Source organism: Chanodichthys erythropterus, chromosome 4 (genome assembly GCF_024489055.1).
Source record: "Chanodichthys erythropterus isolate Z2021 chromosome 4, ASM2448905v1, whole genome shotgun sequence".
Taxonomy (NCBI): Eukaryota; Metazoa; Chordata; class Actinopteri; order Cypriniformes; family Xenocyprididae; genus Chanodichthys; species Chanodichthys erythropterus.
The window spans coordinates 5,673,736-5,690,832 of NC_090224.1; the positions used below are offsets into that span (position 1 = coordinate 5,673,736).

Sequence of the window (17,097 nt, forward strand, 5' to 3'; positions counted from 1 at the left end):
ACGTGACAGTGAACTGACAACATTTCCCAATCATGGTCTTGAAGTAGCGTTGCCAACACACGTTTTGGATGCCTCTCGTTACCAACTGATGGGTTGAATCAGGTGTTTTTCATTATGGAGTCATCGCCCATGTTATAGTGCCAGGTTTGCGAAAGACTGCTGTAGTTATTCATGTGATATACCCGTAAAATATAAGAAACGTCGAGTATCAATACTGATTATATATAATAGGTCAGAGTTTGTGCAAAACAGTCCAAGAACATCTAAGTTACTTTAGAATAATTCGCTCTACAGAGAGAAAACTTGACCAACAATCCAGGAAATATTAGCTATGAACCTGTCGCAACTTTATGAGTGGATTGATATCAAGAGTATTTTGATATTTTCGTTTGTATTTCTATTACTGAGTGATTATATCAGAAATAAAGCACCGAAAAGCTTTCCTCCAGGACCGTGGTCTTTGCCGATTATTGGACACATTCATCATATCGATCACACGAAGATTCATCTTCAGTTTTTAAAGGTAAACAGTAGTGACCTAAAAAGTAGGCTATTATTGATGTGAAAACCCAAAGAAGTAGCTTTAAGTGGCTTTAAACTGTGTTAGACTAAACATTTGAAAATTTCACCAACGATGACAGACTTATGATGTCAATAATGAAACGATTTTATTAACATTTTTGACGAAAAACAACTTAGCTATCGGATTGCCCTGCTTAATATTGAATTTACCTGCTTAATGAGAGCAGAATCCACAACATACAAGTAAAATTACTAGCTATATTTGGAAAAACAATTAACTTGTGCAGCCTTCACGTGCTCTCGGAATTATTATATTTCCGATAGTACGTGAAGGCAGCGTTATACTTGTCTGCCGCCTTCAGGTTTTTTGAGCATGTTTCAGCTGGTCTGAGAGGCCAGCTAAAACAGGGTTAAACATATTTTTTAAATGTTTACACTATATACATTTGGCTATAAAGTTTGCCCTTTCATATCGTACAATATTGTCAACAAAAATGTAGGCTAACTTTTAATTGAAGTTAAGACTAAAACAAAAAATAAGCATGAAAAAATTGAACAAGTACCCATATACTGTACTTAACCCTGCTGTTTGTGAACCATTTTACAGTTTGCTGAAAAATATGGCAAGATTTTCAACATTAGAGTTTTTGGACCAAGAATTGTGTTGGATGGATAAAAACTAGTGAAGGAGGTGTATTTATAACAGGGTGATAACCTCGCTGATCGTCCCATGTTACCTTTATTTTATGACATCACTGGAGACAGAGGTCAGTCTAATATCAGAATGTTTAACTGGTGGTTTAAATCTTCACCATAAATCATTGATCATTGATTCACGGTTAAATTAAACTAAATTTTGACACTGGATGTGACTTAAATAACTCCCCAAAGCATGTGATTGGTTGTTGGAAGTGTGATTTACAACTTTCTAATATTCCAGGTCGACCATTTGACCCTCGCCTACTGCTGAACAACGCTGTCTCAAATGTGATCTGTGTCCTTGTGTTTGGGAATCGATTTGAGTACAGTGACCATGACTTCCAGTCTCTGTTGAAGAACATCAATGAAGCTTTATATCTGGAAGGAGGCGTCAGTGCTCAAGTAAACATATTTACCTTTTAACAAGTTAATTTAGCTCTTTTTAGCATCTTCACTGCTCATCTGCCCTTTGTTCTACTTTTTTTTTTTTTTTAGGTTTATAACATGTTTCCATGGCTCATGCGGCGACTGCCTGGAACACATCACAAAATATTTGTTCTGTTGAACAAGGTGATTGGCTTTGTTCGAGAGAAGGTGAATGCACACAGAGCAGATTATGATCCATCAAATCCTCGAGACTACATTGACTGCTTCCTTGCTGAGATGGAAAAAGTAAGACCTTTTCTGAGGAGGAGTCAGTAAGTGTGCTGGTACAGGAATGCTCTGGTAATAATAATGTATGGCTACTGAATTGAAATGCCTCTCATTCATGCTGTTTAGCTTAAGGACGACACAGCTGCTGGGTTTGATGTGGAGAACTTGTGCATCTGTACTCTGGATCTGTTTGTAGCGGGAACTGAGACCACCTCCACCACTCTCTACTGGGGTCTTCTCTACATGATCAAATATCCTGAGATACAGGGTGAGCGATTATGTGAGGAATAGCATTCATATGCACATATGCTCAATTTTGTCTGGGACTATTTCTACTTCTTGTATCTTCAGTCAAAGTTCAGGAGGAGATTGATCGTGTTGTGGGAGGGTCACGGCAGCCATCTTTATCAGACAAGGACAACATGCCCTTCACCAATGCTGTCATTCATGAGATACAGAGGATTGGAAATATTGTCCCATTAAATGTGGTTCGAATAACCGTTGAAGATACTCAGATAGGAAAATACTCTATTCCAAAGGTGGGCCTAGTGTTTAAAACACTATTTATGGGCATTGCACCAGTTGATTAGATCATTACATCATCTGTAGATTTTATTTTTTTTCTTCAATAAATGCTATTGTTTTAGTACAAATGTGCTTAAACTGACCATATAAGAGTAGCAATTGTTAAAACTGTTGTTTCTTAAGGGCACACCTGTGATTGGCCATTTGACGTCAGTGCTGTTTGATGAGTCGGAGTGGGAGACGCCTCACTCTTTTAATCCGGGTCACTTCCTAGATGCTGAGGGCAATTTCAGGAGAAGAGATGCTTTTTTTACCTTTTTCTTTAGGTATAGAATGTCTGTTGACAATTTCCATTTAATATAAACGTTAAGAGAGAAAATATACTTACATTGTAACTGTTAAAGCATCAAAAATATATATGTTTTTTAAGAGTGACCCATGCAACATACAAGGTATTTGATTTTCAGGAAAGAGAGTGTCTTGGGGAGCAGCTGGCACGGATGGAGCTGTTCTTGTTTTTCTCCTCTCTGCTGCAGCGCTTCACTTTCTCTTCACCAGTGGGTGTGGAGCCCAACTTGGATTTTAAACTGGGGGGTACTCGCTGTCCCCATCCATATGAATTGTGTGCAGTACCACGCTAAGACAAGCAGAACACATATGTGTTGATGCATTGTTTTCGGCCTTGTGTACAGGTTATGGTAATGGCGATTTTAAATTTTAATTTGTAAACCTGTATATTTAAAAATGTTGAGTTTGAATGCTTATGTTGGTGTTTTGTTTATAACACTGGACACAACCGCTTTTTAGCTTTTTTTTATTGGTTGCTTGGGTGTTGATTGGTTTTCCGATTTGTCAACAAAAATAATCATGCACATACATGGAAATAAATTAAACCTGTTCTCCACATAAACAACACATGATTTTCTTGCTTTTGTAAATCCAATACTGCCCTAACTATTACAATGTATGTGTATAACCTAATATCAGCCTACATCGACTCAGGTTAACAGACCAAAACTGAAAGTGATCTTGCAAATCAGAATAGTGAAAAATTTAGCAAGGGTTAAAAGACCAATCCGCGTCAAATGAATAATGACACATGACACATGTCAGCGACACTGCACTGCATATTTATAGCCAAAAGAAATCTGAATTTCAAATTACCTTTAGGCTACTGCGGTCATTTAAACCCTGCCCACTTTAATCTGGTCCGACCTCCGCTTAAACAATCCAGGAAGAGACAGATCATGGACCTGTTGCACCTTTTCGAGTGGATCGATGTCAAAAGTATTTTGATATTTTCGTGTGTGTTTTTATTGCTGAGTGATTATATCAGAAATAAAGCGCCGAAGAACTTTCCTCCTGGACCATGGTCTTTGCCGATTATAGGAGATCTTCATCATATCGATAATAGTAAGATTCATCTTCAGTTTGCAAAGGTAACGTAAATAAAATTCCAGTTAAATCTGACTAAATATATTCTGAAATATATAAATCTTAAAACGCAGCGGTTACGTTTCTCGTCAAAGATTATAGACATACTGACAAAAATGATAGGCCTGGTTGGCAGTTTTTAATTTTATTTAACTACACTTTAAGACGCACCATGACGATAATTAAAGTATTTTAATTAAACAATTTTAAACATAAATTAAAATATGACGAAAAAATAACACAAGAAGTTAGAAAATTAAATAAAATAATCAATGTTTGCGATATAGGCGACCTGAACTGAACTTATGAGCTTAACAGCTATATCCACAACATAAACAGGCTACAATTACAGCTGCAAAAACGATAAAGCGAAAAAAAAAGTGTACTTGAGCATTCTGGTCAGAATGTGTAACGGAGTCTTTCCATATTTACATACGGCAATCCAGGGTCCCTTTTCACAGGGCTCCCACCATAACAATGAGCTACGTAATGAATATCCCAAACATGTCAAAGTGTATGAACGCATAAATCATGAAAAGGGTCATTCCACGAAATCGGTGCGTTTTCAACTTTGAAAAAAAAAAGAAAAAAAAAGAAAGTAATATATATATATATAGGCTATCCATGAAATGAAGACAACTTAATATGACAAGACATTGTATTGTGCCATCTCAGGCTATATAATTTTTTATTTTATTATGACTTTTCTTCCTCATGTTTTGATATTTTTGTCATCCCTGTTACAGACATAAATATATATTTACAATAGAGATAGGCCTATTAAAAGAAGGGCTTTGACCAAAACAAAATAGAGTGATTGTTACAATTGAAAAACTTGGAAGGCCATTTCAAATATTATTTTTACATTATTTATGAAATTAATGACAGTAACAGGATTGACATAATGGTAACAGGACTGACAAGAGTAACAGGGATGACGGGACACACATTCTTCGGCATACACTTTACATATTTGTTTACATAATACTGTAAAGTTTCTAACTTTTTAATTTACATTATTGTTTTGCATTCACTTTACATAGCTGTATTAGTGAAACATTCCATTTCTAAGAGATCAAGAGCCTCATTTATAAAAATGTTTTGCAGAAACCGTCTTAAATTTGATCTTACGATCATTTCTCAGATTCATAGAATGAACGTACACACAAAAAACAAGCGTATGCCTCTCTTTCAGATGTGAAATCTATAAATCACAAATGGTCTTAAACTTGTACGCAGCTGAATGGTTTCAGTTCTCCGCATTGTAAACAACAACTAATTAATGTCATTTACATATAAAAGATCACCAGTCATCGTCGAAATCTTTTAATTTAGAATGGCAAGCTGTAAGAATAGTTTAGATTTCAAAAAAACCTGCAGTAATCTGACAAGGAAAAGTGTGTACGTCTTATTCAGACCCTGATATGGCGCTAAGCACTTTTCCACATATTTATAAATATGAGCGTTGCCGTGGATTTAAGCATGCGCACACTCTACGATAAAATCTGTGCATATGCATGCTTTATAAATGTTTTAAGGGTACTTTAATTAGACCCATGCGTCCATATGTTTTGTCTGTGTCAGTGTGTCCCCTTAAAATACTTAAAATATATTCTGGCCGGCCAAAGAATAAGGTTGTTGGGATTGTCAATACAAGATCTTGATCAAAAATGTATGCACCTCCTGATGGAAATGACATGAGAAAATTTATTGCCATCAAGAGGTTAGTCCCAGCTAACCAAAATACGTGACTGTTACGTAACTGCAACGTAATTTGGTGACCAAACTTTCGTCGTGGCGACGTAACTAGTTACGTCGTGGCAACCGGAAAAGTGAAAGGTGCCTATACGTCGCCACAACGTAACTTTGTGACGTTGCCAGTTAGTAACTGCGACGTCGTGGCAACGTTGTGTATCAATAGTTGTGTGTTGGTCATCAGTTGGTAATTCTTATATTTATTTATTTTTCTATGGGCGGACATGCAGTAGTTTAACCTAATTTATGTCCTCATTTGCCCAAACTAATGTAAAGGCTATTCCAACAGCTGTGAACGATGAATGCAGACTCGAAATGAATTCAATTCATTTATTTTGAAAAACACACAGAACATGAACAAAACTCCAAATAAAAATAATGAAATACACTCAAACTATAAATAAAAACATATAGCCTACAACGAAACATAAAATAAAAGCATTCAAGACGTTTTGCTCTCAGTATCATTAAAAACATATGCTATGCTAACGTAACATTTTGCTAACATATATTTCAGACGATCAAGGAAATCACAGAGGTAAAAATATTAACAAAAGTACTTAAAGTAGACTGTGGGTAATGTTACTTAACCAATCTGACGCAGTTGTTGAACTTTATTGCTATAAAACTGACGAGAAACACGGAGAAACGTCGACGCTGTCCTCTCCAGCAGCTTGAATGTTTTCCCGGTTGCCATGGCAACTCTAACGGCCACCTGCACTAACGTAAACATAACAATAAAAAAAGGTTTTGCGTCTTTCCAAAGTTAACTTTATACATTTTTATAAAAGCCATTTATTCGTTGTCACCTCGGAAAAATAAATTCTTCTCTCAGAAAAATTAACTTTACACTCTTATTAACATACTGTGGGCACGCGCGCACTACATTTGTGGAGGCGCGCACTACATTTGTGGAGGCGCGCGCTGTATGTCACGTCACTATATATAAAAAGCAGTCATCCATACTCTGATTTGGTGAAAAGAAACATTTTTTTTTCTTAAGGGGACATTTCAGTCTTGTGTCTGACATTTAATTACACGTTTTATATTGCAAATTCTGGTAATAATAACATATAAAGAATGTGTAAATGATGGTAATGAAATTACGAGCACATGACGTTGCTGCTACGTTGCCAGTAAGTCATGGAATGACCATTATATTACGAATAGAGGACGTATCTGGAACGTCCTTGGTAATCTTGTAACGTTTGGAGAACGTACTGACGACGTTGTGATATGGTAATTTGATGGTAATATTATTACGGGCATACAACGTTGTAGTTACGTTACTAGTAAGTCATGGAATTACCAATATATCACGAATAGAGGACGTATCTGGAACGTTCTTGGTAATCTTATAACGTTAGGAGAACGTACTGACGACGTTGTGAGATGGTAATCTGAAGGTAATGAAATTACTGGCATGCGACGTCGTAGTTACGTTGTCAGTTAGTAAGTCATGACATTACCAAAAAGTACGAATACATTACGTAACTGTTACGTCGTGTGTTAGCTGGGGTCTTACACTGAGGTTAAGAACTTCAGTGCCCATTCATTTGTGAAAATGATTCTGTGTGCTCTCTGAACCATTCTTTAACCCTGAATATGTCCATGATTGTCATGATCACAGTCTGCTCCTGTCAGTTCCCGGACTACACTTCCCACAATCCTCCCTGCCAGTCACATGTTCACTCTACACCAATCACCTGTCGCCACATACAGCCATGCACACACTCCTCACTAATCACTACACCCAGCTGCAGCTTGTTACTTGGACTATAAAAGGACTCTCACTCACACCATCCAATCGCAAAGTCTTGATTACCCAGTGTATCATCTCCGAGTGTTTATATTCCTGTCTGCCTGTCTGCCTGTCTGCCTGTCTGCCTGTCTGCCTGTCTGCCTGTCTGCCTGTCTGCCTGTCTGCCTGTCTGTAGTGATGTCCAAATGAAGCAACGAATCAGTATTGAACCACTTCATCAATTGTTTTGAAAATGGGTTCATTCATTCAAAGCTTCGTTTCAGTGACATCTAGTGGCAAAATTGTAGATAGCAATATAATGTCTGTATAAGTGTAACTAGGGCTTGTGTGAATGATGTAAATAAACCAGCCACAAAATAAATAAGCCAGGTGCAGTAGGATAACCAAGGTATAATAAAGCACCTTATTAGGACTGATCAGATAAAAATGTTCCCACATTGGAGAACAGGTTCTCTTCCTAGCTGGCTCCATGATGATGATCACACAATGCCGTGATAATAACAACTATGCAAACTCCTAATACAACAAACCCACATCTTGTGCATCATTTTGGGTGTCTATATAGTCCTATTACGCACCTAAAAAGCTGCTGAAGCGTGCGCGCAGCAAAGTCTCGCGTCATGAAGCCTCTCACGATGCGAAGCAGTATCGACTGGTCTGAACCACTCACGTGATTCACTTAGAGAACTGAAGCAGTTGTTGCTTCGGACGTCATCGGTCACGTGTGTTTTTCCGCACCAAAGCAAGCTCCGAAGCAGTAGTTCAAGAAAAATGCTGCTCCGAGTTCGAAGCTTGTGTCGGAGCATCGGTGTCAGACGGTCATCACTACCTGTCTGTCTGCCTGTCTGCCTGTCTGCCTGCCTGTCTGTCTGCCTGTCTGCCTGTCTGTCTGTCTGTCTGCCTGTCTGCCTGTCTGCCTGCCTGTCTGTCTGTCTGCCTGTCTGCCTGTCTGTCTGTCTGTCTGCCTGTCTGCCTGTCTGTCTGTCTGCCTGTCTGTCTGTCTGCCTGTCTGTCTGTCTGTCTGCCTGTCTGTCTGTCTGTCTGTCTGTCTGCCTGTCTGTCTGCCTGTCTGTCTGCCTGTCTGTCTGTCTGCCTGTCTGCTTGTCTGTCTGTCTGTCTGCCTGTCTGCCTGTCTGTCTGTCTGCCTGTCTGTCTGCCTGTCTGTCTGCCTGTCTGTCTGTCTGCCTGTCTGCCTGTCTGCCTGTCTGTCTGTCTGTCTGCCTGTCTGTCTGTCTGCCTGTCTGCCTGTCTGTCTGTCTGTCTGCCTGTCTGCCTGTCTGTCTGTCTGCCTGTCTGCCTGCCTGTCTGTCTGCCTGTCTGCCTGTCTGTCTGTCTGTCTGCCTGTCTGCCTGTCTGTCTGTCTGTCTGCCTGTCTGCTACCGTTGCTGCCTGTTCCTGTTTCTTGACCCGTTGCTGCCTGTCCTGATCCTTGGCTGGTATAGCGTTCTGTGTATGATATCCGCCTGCCTCGATCTACTGCCTGTATCCTGACTACGATTCTGCCTGTTCCTTACTGTTCCTGTTGTTCCTGTTTTGACCCTGCCTGTACGACCACTCTACTTTAATAAAAGCTTGCACATGGATCTTATCATGACTCCCGCTTCGTTACAGAAGACTTCGCCGCCACCACGATCCAGCAGCTTTCCCGGAAAGCATTTGCACGGTATGGACATTGCTCATTTGTTATTGTGGAGTACGCAGGGCACGCGTTCGTTAGAGGAATATGTACAGGAATATCTAGACATTGCTTACCTCTCTGATCTTCCGGACTGTGCACTGATTGACTTTTTTTGTGATGGCGTCAACCAGCCTCTCCAGAATACATTAAGATGAGAGGGACCGCGTTCGTCACTTAGTAGCTTCATAGACTATGCTTTACTGACTGTTGGCTCTCTGTTTACTGTGGGTGTCGCGGAGGAATGTGACACCTCGCTTAATCATGGAATGGCTGCCGCACCAAAGGACACTCACAAGATGGCGGCTCCCATAACAGCAACAACAGTCAACGTCTCCGCTGATCGCCCAGAGCAACGTCACGTCTCCGCTGATCGCCCAGAGTCACGTCACGTGACTCCGCTGATCGCCCAGAGTCACGTCACGTGACTCCGCTGATCGCCCAGAGTCACGTCACGTGACTCCGCTGATCGCCCAGAGTCACGTCACGTGACTCCGCTGATCGCCCAGAGTCACGTCACGTCGCTGGTCCTGTCCGAGAGCGGAGAGGATTGTGATCCAGCACGAACGATCCTCCACTGACTACAGCACAAGCAGATGGCATTCCGAAACTCTCTGTGCTCCTTGCCCTGCCTGCGCCACCTGTGCTCCTTGCCCTGCCGGCGCCACCTGTGCTTCTTGCCCTGCCGGCGCCACCTGTGCTCCTTGCCCTGCCTGCACCACCTGTGCTTCTTGCCCTGCCTGCGCCACCTGTGCTCCTTGCCCTGCCGGCGCCACCTGTGCTTCTTGCCCTGCCGGCGCCACCTGTGCTTCTTGCCTTGCCGGCGCCGCCCAAACGCCTTGCTCTGCCAGCACCACCCAAGCTCCTTACCCTGCCAGCGCCACCCAAGCTCCTTGCCCATGAACCCGCCAGGGCCTCTGTGGATTTCCCCAAGAACTTTTTTGGGGGGGGCAGTATACCTAGGGGTGGGAAGCTTTGTGGGTGGGGACCCTGCTTGGCCACTGCCGTCATCGGCCTTTGAACTATTTTGGCCGTTAATGAACTCTGACCTGCCGTGGTCATTCACGGACTCTGTCTCGCCGTGGCTGCCCAAGCCACCTGACCTGCCGTGGCTGCCCGAACCACCTGACCTGCCGTGGCTGCCCGAGCCACCTGACCTGCCGTGGCTGCCCGAGCCACCTGACCTGCCGTGGCTGCCCAAGCCACCTGACCCGCCGTGGCTCTCCGTGGCACCTGACCCACCATGGCTGCCCATGGCACCTGACCCTCCATGGTGGCCGAGTTCCTGGAACCTGCATTGGGGACCCTGTTCATATCTGCATACCAGTCCCCAATGCACCCACCCCCCCCCTCCCTAGCTGTTCCGTTTACGTCGCGAGGACGCGCCTTCCGGGAGGGGGGCATTATGTCATGATTACAGTCTGCTCCTGTCAGTTCCCGGACTACACTTCCCACAATCCTCCCTGCCAGTCACATGTTCACTCTACACCAATCACCTGTCGCCACATACAGCCATGCACACACTCCTCACTAATCACTACACCCAGCTGCAGCTTGTTACCTGGACTATAAAAGGACTCTCACTCACACCATCCAATCGCAAAGTCTTAATTACCCAGTGTATCATCTCCGAGCGTTTATATTCCCGTCTGCCTGTCTGTTACCGTTGCTGCCTTTTCCTGTTTCTTGACCCGTTGCTGCCTGTCCTGACCCTTGCCTGGTATAGCGTTCTGTGTATGATATCCGCCTGCCTCGATCTACTGCCTGTACCCTGACTACGATTCTGCCTGTTCCTTACTTTTCCTGTTTGTTCCTGTTTTGACCCTGCCTGTACGACCACTCTACTTTAATAAAAGCTTGCACATGGATCTTATCATGACTCCCGCTTCGTTACAATGATACATATTCCAACATGGTTGTTTAAGAAATGAAAAGCTACACACTCCATCTGTTAGGGTTAACATATATTATATATTACGTTTATATAATATATTTAAATAGTTAATACTTGAATTACGAGATTCGTGTTCCAACAATACTAATACTAACACTAATAAAATGGGATGACCTTTTAAAATGTTTGCATTTTACACAGATAAATGTTAAAATCAGTGTGGCTAAGTTTGACACCTAATCTGACACCATCCCTGTTACCCACATGTCAAGACCTGTTACTCTGAAAAGAAACAGGGTTGACGGTAACAGGTTTGACAATTTAAAGCTAATTTGCTAGCTAACAGACTAGATAACAAAAGCACATTTTGTACACTTTAAAGGGATATTACTTGTAGATAATGATTATGTTACATTAAATAAATAAGTATTTAAATGTATACTTTGAAAATGGTAACAGGTTTGACTGAGATGATGAGTTTAGAGATGATGTAACTTCCTGGAAGTGATGTCACTGGAATGTACCATTATTTATACAGGGTTCTTTGGTGAGGGTAACAGGGCTGACATGAAATCGGGGACACTGATAAAATTATTTATATTTTATAAAAAATAATGTATACTTATGCTAAAACATTGCTTGACAATAAGACTATACTTCGGACAATATGCAAAAGTGATTTACGTATCATTTTGCATTCAATTTGCGAATTAAAAGTCCTGATGAAAAAGAACAATTATATCAAGAGACAGGCCAACAACCTTACCCTTATGAGAATAAATTATTTAAAATAATATTTAATTTTTTTTACTTTGGTGTAATATTGATAAAACAATACACAGTATTGATAAAACAATACACAGTATTGATAAGTTTTTAAATCACAAATTTATTTGTTGTTATAGTACTATGTCTGATTATTTGTTAGGGATGCAAAATGTACTGATTTTGTGGAATGACCCAAAATTGAACAAAGTTACAAAAATAGTTTCATGTTATGTGCACAAATAAAAGCCTAACATTGCATGTGTTGAATTTAATGTTCCCATTAAACTGGCATTTAATTCCAGTATTATATCAATATGATGTAATAGAAGTGATAATGTAGATAGATAATGTACACATAGCCTATATGAATTGTATATGGAAAATATTTAAATTTTCCTGAAATAATTTGTATTCTTCATACGACTTATATGACTGGGTATTTAAAAATGTAATTTAATAAGTCAAAATGAAAACTTACTCGTAAAGTAAGATCTGAGGGTTCGAAAATTCCGACGCAAAGTGAATCGCGCACGTGATTGGACAAAAAGTGAGGCTTTGTTTGTCATTGGTCACGTGATTTCTACATTAATGACACAAGCCTCGAATCGAGGCTTCATCTGGCATCCATTTATGCTTGACACAAGCTCAGTCACACCTCAGTCTAAATGTCACATCACTAAGTGGTAAAGGCTAAAGTTGGGTCTATTAATTTTTCACGTTTGCATAATTTCGACAGTTATCTTCAATTAATATTATTTTCATGACAAAAATTATTGTCATTGTAGTCGGTGTTAATAGGCTAAAATTAACAAACTATTGAAACCTACTATTATTTCTAAGATATGTTGATTTTCAAATAATATTTTACAGTTTGCAGAAAAATATGGCAAGATTTTCAGCCTTAGAATTCTTGGACCAAGAATTGTTGTGTTGGATGGATATAAATTAGTGAAGGAGGTCTATACACAACAGGGTGATAACCTCGCTGATCGTCCCACATTACCTTTATTTTATGACATCATTGGAGACAAAGGTCAGTCTAATATACACTGAACAAAATTATAAATGCAACAATTTTGTTTTTGCCCCTGTTTTTCATGAGCTGAACTCAAAGATCTAAGACTTTTCTGTGTACACAAAATGCCTATTTTTCTCAAATATTGTTCACAAATCTTTCTAAATCTGTGTTAGTGAGCACTTCTCCTTTGCCAAGATAATCCATCCACCTCACAGGTGTGGCATATCAACATGCTGATTAGACAGCATGATTATTGCACGATTTTCCCCTCCCGAGAATCGGAGAAAAAAATCTTGTCCACGACCTTGATCGGTTCCGATGTTCGGCGCAGATTATCTGGTAATGTGAGACGTTCACAGATAAAATCTTGCACCTCCCGATCTGATCTCACACAAATCGGGCTCACCCCAATCATATCAAACATGTTTGATATGTATCGGGATGAGCAAGATTGTAATAACATCAGTACTGCCACAATAGCCAATAGGAAACAAGTATACGATGCGACGGAAGTGACAGACATTTCGAAATGGCGACCGCGAAAACCAAGCTCAAGGAATCTACAATGTAAAAGGTGACACTAGCGCTTTTGAACTACAGTAGGCAGGCAATGTTATAACGGTAAACATTCTAGCACACTACGATAGTAATAAAAGAACTGACAATCCATGTTGAGCCCATCTCCTCAACAATTTTTTCATCCACACTCGTTTATTCTTCCGCTTTTGTGTTTTCTCACAACAAACGATTATTATTGCTACAGCAAGTTTCCGTGTTTCGGTATCCATTTTGTTTACATCCGCTTTCAATCTGCTGCGTAGATCACGTGACGCGCTTCCTCTGGCAGATATTCTTAATAACATTTTGTAGTGTGTGATGCTCCGTGAATTTCAAATCTTGTAGTGTGAGCATGTTTAAGATTTGAGGGAAGAAAATCTGCAAAGATACTCCTGAAGTGTGTGCTGCAACCAGATTTTACAATTGGATAGGATTTTAAAACTCCTGTAGTGTGAGCCAGGCATTAGGCTGGCCACAATAAATGGCCACTCTAAAATCTAAATCACACAGCACAATGTCACAGATGTTGCTAGTTTTGAGATACTGACTGGTTTTCGGACCAAACCCCCCAATACAGTAAAATTGTACATTTTAGAGTGGCCTTTTATTGTGGCCAGCCTAAGGCACACCTGTGCAATATAATATGCCACACCTGTGAGGTGGATGGATTATCTCGGCAAAGGAGAAGTGCTCACCAACACAGATTTAGACACAGATTTGTGAACAATATTTGAGACAAATAGGCTTTTTGTGTAGAAAAGGTCTTAGATCTTTGAGTTCAGCTCATGAAAAATGGGGGCAAAAAACAAAAGTGTATGCTTTTATAATTTTGTTCTGTGTAAGAATGTTAAATTAGTGGTTTAACATTTCACCCTAAATTGTCGGTAATCTACTGTAAAGGGTCTGTTTGTGAACAGGTTTGGTTGCTGCCAATGGCTATAAATGGAAGCATCAGAGGAGATTTGCACTCTCAACTCTTCGAAACTTTGGATTGGGAAAGAAAAGTTTAGAGCCATCCATCAGTCTTGAGTGTTGCTTTCTGAATGAAGCCATTTCAAATGAACAAGGTATTTACTGAGGTTTGTTGACTGAATACAATTGACAATTGCATTTGAAATTGTAAGCACAGTGAGATTTACAACAACTACTGTTTCAGGTCGACCGTTTGACCCTCGCTTTCTGCTGAACAATGCTGTCTCAAATGTGATTTGTGTCCTTGTGTTTGGGAATCGATTTGAGTACAGTGACCATGACTTCCAGTCTCTGTTGAAGAACATCAGTGAAGCTATTTATCTGGAAGGAGGCGTCAGTGCTCAAGTAAACATATTCTCATATTAACAAGTTAACTTTGCTTTCTTTCATTGCTCATCTACTTTTTGTTTTGATTTTTTTTAGCTTTATAACATGTTCCCATGGCTCATGCGGCGACTGCCTGGACCACACAAGAAAATTATTGCTTTGTGGAAAGGAGTGATTGGCTTTGTTCGAGAGAAGGTGAATGCACACAAAGTGGATTATGATCCATCAAATCCAAGAGACTACATTGACTGCTTCCTTGCTGAGATGGAAAAAGTAAGACCTTTTCTGAGGAGGAGTCAGTAAGTGTGCTGGTACAGGAATGCTCTGGTAATAATAATGTATGGCTATTGAATTGAAATGCCTCTCATTCGTGCTGTTTAGCTTAAGGACGACACAGCTGCTGGGTTTGATGTGGAGAACTTGTGCATCTGTACTCTGGATCTGTTTGTAGCGGGAACTGAGACCACCTCCACCACTCTGTACTGGGGTCTTCTCTACATGATCAAATATCCTGAGATACAGGGTGAGCGATTATGTGAGGAATGACATTCATATGCACATTAAAAGTAGTACATACTCACATTCTTTCTAAATTTTGTATCTTCAGTCAAAGTTCAGGAGGAGATTGATCGTGTTGTGGGAGGGTCACGGCAGCCATCTTTATCAGACAGGGACAACATGCCCTTCACCAATGCTGTCATTCATGAGATACAGAGGATTGGAAATATTATCCCAATAAATGTGGTCCGGGCTGCTGTGAAAGATACTCAGATAGGACAATACTCTATCCCAAAGGTGGGCTTAGTGATGTTTAAAGCACTATAAGAATGTGGACTTTAGCAGAACCTATTAGTTTAAGCACAGGAAGAGTTGTGTGTATAATTTTACTCTTGTTAAGGCTCTTGTTGTTCTGCAGGGCACAATAGTGACCGGCAGTTTGACATCAGTGCTGTTTGATGAGTCGGAGTGGGAGACGCCTCACTCTTTTAATCCGGGTCACTTCTTGGATACTGAGGGCAATTTCAGGAGGAGAGACGCCTTTTTACCTTTTTCTCTAGGTACAGGCAAACTCTGTTTCCACGAAAGTAATCCAAATATATACTTTGACAATGCTGTACAAGCCCCCCATAAAAAAGACACTTATTATGATTACACGTCATTTTCTCTGATTTTCAGGAAAGAGAGTGTGTCTTGGGGAGCAGCTGGCACGAATGGAGCTGTTCCTGTTTTTCTCCTCTCTGCTGCAGCGCTTCACTTTCTCTTCAACGGAGGGTGTGGAGCCCAACTTGGATTTTAAACTGGGGGCCACTCATTGTCCCCAGCCATATGAATTGTGTGCAGTGACACGCTAAAACAAGCAACACACGTGTAATTTTATACATTTCAGTAATTTTTTTTTTTAAATCTGAAAAAAAAAAAAAAAGAACCCAAAATGTGTATCTTTAAAAGTTGTTGGGTGATACATGATGCTCTGTTTTAGCTCTTGCTTGGTTGGTTGTAAACTGGCTAGTTGGAAACAAAAGGGATCATTACCATAGTCATAAACAGAAACAAAATAAATCTAGGTTCTGCACATGCACATCAAATGCCAAGTTTTCTCAGGGTCCCTGCTGGTCCTTAAAAAGTGTTAAATTCACTTGTATCAGATTTAAAGTCATAAAAGTCTTAAATATCTTAAATGGTATAACAAAGATCTTGATTATTCATTTTAAATGGTCTTAAATTTGAGGATAAAAAAACAGCAATCATGATGTGTCCTACTGTGATAAACATCTAAAGACTGATTTAATTATTGTGATTGTGAGTAATAAATAAATAATGAATAATACATAAAGAAGGGTTGAATATTTCTCTACTGTGCAGGAATAACAAAGTTTAGTAACAGTGTAAGACATCTGGTTGTCTTTGATCTGATATACGTGTGTGTGCACGAAAATATATATTTTGTAATTTCAAGTATGGCTATATATATATACATACACACACTAGTCAACATTTGAAATGGATCAAAATATTTCATCAAGTTGTCCTAAAACCAAAATGTGTTTCTTTCACAATTCTTGCAAAACAGTCTGTTATTTGTCAATGTTGTCATTAATGAAATGTCATCTTTCAACATGATTGTTTGTCATTAGGTACCAATTGATCTGTCACAGGTGTCCATAATGGGAACTAGTCATCATTTAAGGCCCTAAAGCCATTGGGATAATGCAAGGAGGCATGACTCAGCATGAAGTTGCAGAAGCAGTGGGGTCAAGTGTCATTTCCAGAGCCTGGAACAGGTTCAGAAGGTCTGGTAGTGTGAGCAGAAGGCACGGTGGAGGAAGACAATGGGTCACAACACCAAATCAAGACCAATACTTGACCCTGCATGCCCGCAGAAATTATATCAGCCTGCGAAATGACCTTCAGGATCCAACAGGGGTGCAAGTGTCCACTTGGAGAGGAGAGGACTTCATGAAGTTGGCTTGACAGGCAGAAGACCAGCTGTGAGGGTGCCTCTTTCCAGAGCACACAAACTGGCACGTCTGCAA

At 40.3% G+C, this 17,097-nt stretch overlaps 2 protein-coding genes across 2 annotated transcripts; both read left to right on the forward strand.

The window, feature by feature from the left end:
- Positions 1–243: 243 nt before the first annotated feature.
- LOC137018939 (cytochrome P450 2J2-like) lies at positions 244–3,268 on the forward strand. Its single transcript, XM_067383785.1, has 8 exons — positions 244–523; positions 1,130–1,289; positions 1,463–1,623; positions 1,717–1,893; positions 2,002–2,143; positions 2,227–2,414; positions 2,584–2,726; positions 2,868–3,268. The coding sequence occupies exons 2-8, from the start codon at positions 1,253–1,255 to the stop codon at positions 3,064–3,066; spliced, it is 1,047 nt and encodes a 348-aa protein (XP_067239886.1). The 5' UTR covers positions 244–523; positions 1,130–1,252; the 3' UTR covers positions 3,067–3,268.
- Positions 3,269–3,645: 377 nt separating this feature from the next.
- LOC137018940 (cytochrome P450 2J2-like) lies at positions 3,646–16,390 on the forward strand. Its single transcript, XM_067383786.1, has 9 exons — positions 3,646–3,839; positions 12,559–12,721; positions 14,182–14,331; positions 14,421–14,581; positions 14,660–14,836; positions 14,945–15,086; positions 15,171–15,358; positions 15,480–15,621; positions 15,740–16,390. The coding sequence occupies exons 1-9, from the start codon at positions 3,648–3,650 to the stop codon at positions 15,913–15,915; spliced, it is 1,491 nt and encodes a 496-aa protein (XP_067239887.1). The 5' UTR covers positions 3,646–3,647; the 3' UTR covers positions 15,916–16,390.
- Positions 16,391–17,097: the final 707 nt, after the last annotated feature.